Source organism: Nyctereutes procyonoides, unplaced genomic scaffold, assembly GCF_905146905.1.
Source record: "Nyctereutes procyonoides isolate TBG_1078 unplaced genomic scaffold, NYPRO_anot_genome, whole genome shotgun sequence".
NCBI classification, from domain to species: Eukaryota; Metazoa; Chordata; class Mammalia; order Carnivora; family Canidae; genus Nyctereutes; species Nyctereutes procyonoides.
In genome coordinates this window covers 43,203,664-43,213,345 of record NW_026575052.1, presented here as the reverse complement: position 1 = coordinate 43,213,345, position 9,682 = coordinate 43,203,664, and the positions used below count along the sequence as shown (strand labels likewise).

Genomic DNA, 9,682 nt, shown 5'->3' with positions numbered 1-9,682 from the left:
ACAAAGTTCTAACACTAACACTGCTGCTTGGTAGCATCCTCAAAAGGCAAAAGACTACTGAGTGTATGGCTATAAAAGGTATCTGCTGAACCCTGAATTCAAGAGTTCTCAATGTCAACCAAAAATCACCCCCTCCCATAGGTGGCACAGAATCAGGGAACTACCTCAGGGAAGGGAACCATTTATGTCTGGCTTGGACCATCAGGATGCAGGCAGCAGCCATGACTGTCCAGAGATTAGAGGGTCTCTCCTCATGTTCTTGTGCACTGTGTAACCATCTCAGATCCTCACCAATCTCAATAATGAATGAGACCAAATGTCCCCAAAACCTGACAGAACAGAAGATTTGGAATTAGACATAATTTTAGAGAAAAAGAGGGAATAATGTTGTATATCTACATTTATTGATCAAAACTCAACCCTACTAGCATCAGATCATATTGGAGATTGTTAAGAATTCATGCACAGAGCACATCCACCCCTAGGACTGGCTACCCTAGAATCATAACCAACGCTTTTTCTGAAATAAAACCTTAAACCTGTTAAGGAACTGGAAATAGGAATGGATTTGAAGTCACTTTAAAGTAACTTTTGATCTGGACAATGTGTTGTGATGGTATTCAGTTTACATTATCCTACACATTTTTTAAAATTTATTTTTATTTGAATTCAATTTAATTACTATATAGTGTATTATTAGTTTCAGAGGTAGAATTTAGTGATTCATCAGTTGCATATAACACCCAGTGCTTATTCCATCAAATGCCCTTCTTAATGCCCATCACCCAGTTACCCCATGCCCCCACCTGCCTCCACTACAACAACTCTGTTTGTTTCCTATAGTTAAGTCTCTTATTATTTGTCTCCCTCTCTGTTTTTTTTTATTTTTCCTTCCTTTTCCCTATGTTCATCTGTTTTGTTTCTTATATTTCACATATGAGTGAAATCATATGGTATTTGTCTTTCTCTGACTTCTTTCACTTAGCACGATACTCTCTAGTTCCATCCACATTGTTGCAAATGACAAGATTTCATTCCTTTTTGATGACTAACACTCTAATATATATATGTATATGTATACATACATATATGTATGTATATGTATATATACATATATGGATATATATATATATATATATATATATATATATATCACATCTTTATCCATTCATCTGTTGATGGACATCTGGGCTTTTTCCATAGTTTGGCTGTTGTGCACATTGCTGCTATAAACTTTAGGGTGCATGTGCCCCTTTGAATCACTATGTTTGTATCCTTTGGATAAAAATCTAGTAATGAAATTGCTGGGTAATAGGGTAGTTCAATTTTTAACTTTTTGAAGAATCTTCATACTATTTTCCAGAGTGGCTACAAGTTTGCATTCCCACAAACAGTGTAAATGGGTTCCTCATTCTCCACATCCTTGCCAACATCTGTTGTTTCCTGTTGTAAAATTTAGCCATTCTGACCCGTGTGAGGTGGTATCTCATTGTGGTTTTGATTTGTATTTCCCTGATGCTGAGTGATGTTGAGCATTGTCCTTAGTTATTGAGTAGGTAGCAAAAGGAGGAAAGAAAAATGCAGTCTTCTTAGAATTTGTTGACAGGGTTAATTTTTCAGTCATCCCAAAAGGAAGAAACGTGAGAGGTAGATTTTTTTTTTTGGAGGTAGATTTATAAGCTATTATTCTTGAACTCTGAATTTAAAAAATAATAATAAAGCAAACAAACTAAGAAAAAACACTTATATTCTTCCTGGAGAGGAAGATACAGATACAAATTAAAACTTAGTTGGTTAGAGATTGGATGTGAGTGTGAAAATCAGAGATGAAATGAAGATTCCTAAATTTTCCTGGATTGAGTTGCTACTGATAGATATTAACAAAGTGAAACTGGAGAGAACCATTAAAAATGAGATTTAGCAACAAGGCCTTCTAGGAACATGTTGAACTGGAAGATCCTATGGGATATCAGGAAGAGGATATCTAGTAAGCAGTAGAGAATGGAGTCTAGGACCCAGGTGGCAGATTGTTCCTCATGTTCTCTGGGAAAGCAAGTAGGAGCAGAAATCCCATGTTGACATAGGGCGGTGTAATGGTGTGAGAAGATATGGCATAACAGAGCAAATCTTGTACTAGAATCTGGGGATCTGTTTCACTGAGTGGTCTGAGGATCTGTTTCACTGAGTGTCCATTGAGTGGACAAGACACTCTCCCTCCTAGGGCCTCACTTCCTGTCATGTGTGTGTTCTAGATCAGTTTCCAAATGGATTTGCATGGATTTGTGTGGTGGAAACGTAGAGACTCTTTAATTCTGTCTTGTTTCTATTTAGTGTCTGCCTTTCTAAAAGATCTGTTTCATTTCTTGCTTGCCTCACAAAATTACATTCAGGAAGGGGGGGAGTTCCATTTCTTAATTAAATAACAATAATGAAAAGTTTGAAAGGCACAGACGCAGGTGCTTGCTCCTGACATTTCCAGCTTTACCATTACTGAGCCATTTTTCTCATTTCTGTTATCTACTCAGAATTTGATCACTCTAAGCAGGTGCTCCACTATGACTTGGGAAGAAGATCATTTATCCTATTAAGAAAAGTTTCTGGAACACATCTCATTGTAGTATACATATTTCAAATGCTGAAGAAGCACTGAAATATGGATACAGTAGAAGTATTCAAATCTCACAATAGCATAAACCAAAATTATAGAATTATTTCTGAGAAAAAGAGGTGGTGTTGGAGAATGGAAAGTATGAATGAGAGGGACACAACTTAAAAAATTAGAAACAAATACAACCAGTTACTGGAAGGTCATAAGTTCTGAAATTGGAAAATCTGGTTTGGGTCAAGATTCTATCACTTACTTGCTGTCTGCTTTGGGCAATTTGCTTAACTCCTCCAATCTTTGAGTTTGTCCTTTGGGAATTAACTGTATCTTAAATCCACATTAACTCTATCTTCTGGAGAGCTGATGTCTTCACATGAGGTAATGGAGATGAAAGTGGTAAGTAATTAGAAATCATTAGGCCAGGCCTGCATTATTGAAAAAAATGTCAGTTATGTGGGTGGACGTACATACATAGATACGGGCGCAGGAGAATGTACTAAACAGAATATCATGGTTATGATCTTAAGAAGCATGAGACACTATGCTAAAAATTGGATTTTAAGTATAAATATTGGTTGTTGTTACTGAACTAGCCTATCTCAGTAAAAAAAGAAATTATAAGAGAAGTATAGGTCTAGGATTCTGGAGAACTGGCTTTTCCAACTGTTAACTCTGACTAAATAGAAAACTCTTAAACTTTCTGTGTTTGTTGTCCCATCTGCTAAGTAGCAATAATACTGGTCTGCATATTTCACAAGTTTCTTTTAGTCACTCAACAAGCCTTCATAAAACACTGTAAATTATCTTCAAACTCCAGAAAAGGTATTACAGTACTTAGTATTCATATTGTATACTACTGTGCATTTTCATGAAATGTTCTCATTGCTCCTATTTTCTATTTCAACTTTTGTGCATTTCATATAATGTCTCTTTACCCCACCTATGATTTTACTGGTTCTCAAATATAGACATGCTGTTGTATTTGCTAAGAATCCAGAGGATTATTATGCAAGACAGTTCTGGTAGGTGAGTTCAGGGTACAACTATTTCAGCTGCCCATAAATCAAGGAAATAAGGAAGCTTTCCTTGACAAATGAAATTAACACTCTAGCTTGGATTAACAACCAGTCATCATTGTACAGGTCAGTCTTGATGAAGATGGGACCCTCCCTTGTGCATATACGTATATATACGTGTATGTGTGCCTCAGAGCAGCATGTCTCTGCCACCCTCACTTGTCATCACTATGAAGAGTCTCACTGTTTTTGCCATCTTTGCTCTTGCAGCCACCACATGGGCTGGCCTTCCACCTGGTAAGTTAGGATTCCTTTCAATGATAATAACTTTATGTTAACTGCAGTTTGTTCAATCTTCAATAATAATAGAATGTTAAAGTCAGAAGAAAATTGAGAAATTAACTGAATTGGCCTGATTAGCAAAGAGAGGGTGGCAGTCAGACCTCATAGAAGAGGAAGAGAGACTGAGAAGAAGAATAAAAAGATTGTCATGGGAATAAAAGGTACAGCATAGGGAATATAGTCAGTAGTGTAGACTTGTCAAATCACTATGTTGTTCACCTGAAACTAATGTAACATACTGCCTTGGCTATACTTAATAATAAAAAAGAAAAGAATAAAAGAACTGTGGGAAATCTGCTCAGTTCCTGATCAAGACATCAGGCTTATGACTTGCCTTTCAGAAAGAACTTATGCAGCTTTGAGACCTTAACCCAACCCTATCCTGGACATGCTCACAGAAATTCCTGGATACCTATGACAGCCCTTTCTCCAAAAACCAGGAATTTCCCTGGTGTTGTGTTGTGTTTTTGTGTTTTGTTTTTGTTTTGTTTTGTTTTAATCAGAATCACATAGATTTCTGGCTTCATCCTGAATTGGTCCTGACTAAAGAAGTGAACTCTCTTAGGTCTGGCCTGGGCAAAGGATGTCAGAAATAGGTTTTAGTCACTGTGAACAATGAATTCAATCTTGCACCTCTAACTATGGAATTTGTTCTTTCTCTGACTCCTTCTATTCAAATGCACCGCATGCCACTCTCTTTTGATGATCAAGCAATAGGAAGAGAGGTGAGTGTAAACTTCTCTGTGGGGTCTTGGTAAAAATGATAACAGAGCTGATGTGTAAATGGAGCTGTGAAAGGAGCTAAACTGGCTCACTGTGAATGGAAATAATTCCTAGGGAGGTAAAACCGTTGCTACTCCACTTTTCCTGGTGGTGTTTCTTTCTTTGAAGTTTGCAAAAGGAATCTCTTTGCAAAAGGTGAACAGCAGATAAAGTAAACTGTTACCTTTAGGTGGCATTTTAAACTTTTCTGAGTATTTTTCACTTTCAGTATTCCATTGTACTCTCACTGTAACTCAAAAAGGAGAGACTAACATTTCCTTCTTAAACAGCTACCTCTAATGTTTCATGTCTGATCTAGTTGTGTAGCACAGCATCTGATCCATGTAAGGTCTTCTAGCTGTTTGCTAAAAAGTTGAAGAGGCTAGTAATCTTTCCACTCTTTTTTCTCTCTGACCAACTTGATATGAGAAAGACTATAGAATGGAAGGAAGACAATGTGGGCCATTGTTTTTTGTTCCAATTATAGGTAGACTGCTCCAACTACAAAGGAAAAGGCTCTCAGATTGCATGCCCAAGGCACCTGCAACCAATATGTGGCACAGATCATAAGACTTACAGTAATGAATGCATGTTTTGCGCGCTAACTCTGTAAGTATCATACTCAGTTTGTATCCCCTCTTTTTTTTTTTTTTAAGATCACAAAGTCCACATTGGCCAAAACCTGCTTGGTTTCCAACAAGGTGGTTTGATAAATCCTACCTTTTGTCATGCTCTTCCAATACCCTTTGGATATTACTTTGTTAAAATTAATTAATTAATTAATTTAGCTAGATATTTCTTTGCTATCCAGCCAAATTCTCATTCACATTATGTACTGTTCCTCAGCCGTTAGCATTACCTATAGACATTTTTATTCTCACATTACATTTGAGGAAGCTGAGTCTCAGGCAGAAAATGTATCTTGGTCAAAGTTCCATAATTTTCTGTTGTGTCTTTCCTATTGAATAATTGCCACAGGTAATTTACAAGACTTTGATCTATCTTTCATACCCCAGAGAAAATCCATGTTGCTTCTTACAATTATCTGGAAAAGTCTAGGGAAGAGATTGAGAGTACAAACGGATAGTTGAGACCCCTACCACCAACAGCCCCACAAATTATGAGTTGCTAACTGTAAACATCTCAGCTTCTAGGAAAATGAAAGAATAGTTATTACCAGCCATTCCAGGAATTTGAATTCATTACTTTATGACTGTATGTGTAACATCAAAATCATGGGCTTTGTTGTCACGTATCTGGTCTAGAATCCAGATTACACTTACAAGATGTGTGACACTAGGCAAAAAAGAAAAACCAATTTGCTACATGCTTCAGTATCCTCATCTATAATATAGAAATTTAATAGCGTTTAGGATTCACAGTGATAAAAGACATCAAATCTTAGCTATACAGCTAATACAGACTGAATATTTACAGAAATGAGCTCTTCTTCCTTCTCATCATTTTCTCCTTCTTTTCTAACCCTTCTGAAAATTTATAGTCAAGTGTAACAACAAGTGTTATTCAGAATAAAGTCTCTCAGGATATGCAAACTCGGGTACTAATAAAAATGCAAGAGACTAAAGACTGATAAGAGCTTACTGATTTTATCATCTCATAGTCTCCTTTTAGAAGACAGAAATCTTATAGAAAGAAGTGATTGTAACAAAATTACACAGACTATAAGTGCCAGAGATGAATTTGAATATATTTTTTTCATAACTGCAAAAATGTTTTCACACTATACTATGCCTTTAATTTTCATCTGAATATTTATTAACTAATTTTTTAAATGCCCAATCTCCTCTTAGAATTGATCTTACTTTCTTATATTTTTATTTGTTTACAAAATGATCATACATGAAGGTGTTAATGGTCAATATTCATCAACCCGGGTAGAATATTAACCAGAGTGCCTCATTCTCACTACAAAACAGGCAACACAGAATGACATATGATTGTATTTTACTCTGTATATTGTAAAATGCCAAGTAATGAATTACCTATTCAATAAAATGTTCTTTCAGAAACAAAAATTTTGAAGTCAGGAAACTTCAGGATACTGCATGTGTAAGTATACAAGGAAGTTTCATTTATTCCTAATATGAAGGGTTACAATAATTCCTCACTTTATGAAAGTTTTAAAATAGACATTCTAGAAATTATCTATGAGTATGTATAGTCATAGATAAGTTATAAGGCCAGCCAAACAAAAGACATGAGCATAGTTAATTTACTTCTCCAGAGGAAGACTCCACAAATTTTACTCATAGCCCCTTAACTGGGGCAGTTTGGTATAGATGTGGTTGTTTTCTAATGCTGCAGCTAATTAGCAGATTAAGAAGAGGACATTAGGGATTTAAGGACACTCTCATAACAATAAAAGAAGTTATTTTTTAAAAAACAAAAAAAATTTCAAGAACAACTATAAAGACAATTCAGGAGTAAAGAACTATGTGAGTGGATGTCAATAATTTTAATACAGTTTGAGATGTGACAAGAGAAATAAAAATATGGTGCTGTGATAGTAAAGACAGTTCATTTTAAGGAGTGACATCTGACTCAATTTGATGGGTAAGAGAGATAAATGTTGTCAAGAAACTGTTATAAAAAGAGTTAAACTGACTTCTAAGGAGGACTAGGAGTCTTAGGAGTTGTTGTGTTGGCCACAGTGGGTAAGGTCAGGCGAGACAGAAAAACAGCCTAAGCGAAGGCACAGGGATGTTTAGGAGAGCAGGAAACACTCTGAGAATTCAAATTTAGTTGGAGTTACAGGTCAAGCAGATGAGAGAGGTAAGCACAGCTTATGAGGGGAAGTTCTGTAGATGGGGAATTAGTTAACTAATCAAAAAACAAGATCTGATAATAAACAAAACAAGATCTGATAATAAACAAACAACAAATTGGTTTTTAAAGAATCACTCTGACATCAATGTGGCAGGTGACTGAAATCTTAGCTAAGCATAGACACTGGGCAGCAAACTGGCGGACATCTGCAACTACTCAGGCAAGACATAAGGAGGGCCTAAATAAAGTGGATAACAGTGTGACAAGGAGAGGACTGGTTTGGAAATTAAGTACAAGATAGAATCCACTGGACGTAGTCTATTTACCAGTTCCCTGTGGAGAATGAGTTGGGAGGGAAGCCCTAACCTCAAGCTAAGCTATCTCTTACTGTGACAAGATTGTCACCATTACTGGGTCAGATTTTGGAAACTAAAGAAGATATGTCTTTTTGCATATGGGATTGAGGGCTAAGTGACTTCTCATAGGCCTTAAAACAGTTTATTTTCTATGATTTAATAATTTGAGATTGTTCTTTCTTTTTTTCCTTTTTTATTTTTTTTGGACTGAAGGATATTGAGTGCACTAAATATTCTGATATATGTACCATGGAATACAGACCTCTCTGTGGATCTGATGGAAAAAACTATTCCAACAAATGTTTGTTTTGCAATGCTGTTGTGTAAGTTCTGAATTTAATGTACTATTTGCAAAAACAGCCTTTCCTGCAGAGCCAGAAACCATCATAGCTACCTAATTAAGTGAGATGCTCCTACAAAGTGTTAACAGTCACATGGCTCACTGATAATTATAATATTTTTTAAGATTTTATTTATTTATTCATGAGAGACACACACAGAGAGAGAGAGAGAGAGAGAGAGAGAGAGAGGCAGAGGGAGAAGCAAACTCCATGCAGGGAGCCCGACACAGGACTCAATCCTGAGTCTCCAGGATCAGGCCCTGGGCTGAAGGTGGCGCTAAACTGCTGAGCCACCCAGGCTGCCCGATAATTATAATATTTTACAAAAAGAAGTAAAAAGTGAGAAAGAGAGAGAGAGGGCAAGAGAAAGAAAGTGGTAGAAAGGAACTGAAGCTGGAAAAGGAGACTTGATCAACATCATAATATTATTAAATGGCAGGTAACAGAGATATTTATAGATTTTTTGGGGGGTTCTGATACTGGCTTTGACTACATTAAATTCCTTTTTCCACCATGCTGGAGTTCAGCTAATAATTATTCACCTTTCATGCTCTGTGCTCATTTGGCTGGCTTGATCTAAGAATATTAAAATTTCAATTTAAGATCTCTAAAAATTTCCTTTTAAAAAAATGATTTTTCTTGTAGGAAGAGTCGTGGTACAATCTTTTTGGCCAAGCATGGACAGTGCTGAGATTTGGATCCCAAGTTCCCTTTGGCAGATTCCATGTAGAGAACCAATCTCTTTAAATAGTTATGGGGGCAAATATGTGGATTTGATTCTTCAATAAAAGATTCTTAGCAGAAATCTTTCAAGTTTGTCTCTGGATGTGACTGTCTGTTAAGAAGAATGTCTATGGTCATTTCCCTCAATGGGTTACACAGAAAGATTTCCTCTATTTTTACTCAGGTTGAGAACTGGAAGAGTGTATGCACACTGGTGAGAGAAGAATCTACTCTTAGAATCCCATTTAAAAAAAAAAAACTCATGATTTTTAAGCAAACATGGGTCAAGGGATGGATCTGACCACAAGTCTTATATTAGTACCTTTAGCAACAATAATAAAAAAGTGTATAATTCAGCTTTGGAGAAAGGTAGAGTAAGAATCCATAATACTATCAACTAATCAGACCAGGAATGTATTTAGACATTAGATATCTATTTAAAGAGGACTCAGTCACAAATGGCAACCACAAAGGAAGGCATTTTGTTGATCATGTTGGGGAGATATTAAGAACCATATAATCTGATTAAATTGTTGAAGTCACTAAAAGGCCCAAGGAAAATTCAAGGTAGCTAGGAAAGATGAGGGCATATGCAGGAGTATCATAAGATAGAGATCAGAGCATTCTCATTTCTGGTGTTCCATAGGGAGAGTCATGTCATTAATGTAACATCCAAAGAGAGATATTTTTCCTTGGTAAAGAGAATTTTCTAACACTAAGTCTTTAAATAGGAACAAAGTTATGCCCTAT

The 9,682-nt window shown here is 36.1% G+C and overlaps 1 protein-coding gene across 1 annotated transcript; it reads left to right on the top strand.

Moving 5' to 3' along the window:
- Positions 1-1,130: 1,130 nt before the first annotated feature.
- Positions 1,131-8,995, top strand: LOC129513300 (double-headed protease inhibitor, submandibular gland). Its single transcript, XM_055331035.1, has 6 exons — positions 1,131-3,918; positions 4,675-4,688; positions 5,213-5,334; positions 6,753-6,795; positions 8,082-8,191; positions 8,855-8,995. Exons 1-6 carry the CDS (start codon positions 3,822-3,824, stop codon positions 8,898-8,900), a joined length of 432 nt encoding a protein of 143 aa, XP_055187010.1. The 5' UTR covers positions 1,131-3,821; the 3' UTR covers positions 8,901-8,995.
- The last annotated feature ends 687 nt before the right edge of the window (positions 8,996-9,682 follow it).

Excerpts from the sequence above, each read along its gene's own strand:
- LOC129513300 (XM_055331035.1), top strand. The coding sequence starts at position 3,822 with ATGTCTCTGCCACCCTCACTTGTCATCACTATGAAGAGTCTCACTGTT. Across the intron at positions 5,335-6,752 it reads ATGTTTTGCGCGCTAACTCT|AAACAAAAATTTTGAAGTCA; the intron begins GTAAGTATCATA and ends ATGTTCTTTCAG. Across the intron at positions 6,796-8,081 it reads AACTTCAGGATACTGCATGT|GATATTGAGTGCACTAAATA; the intron begins GTAAGTATACAA and ends TTTGGACTGAAG.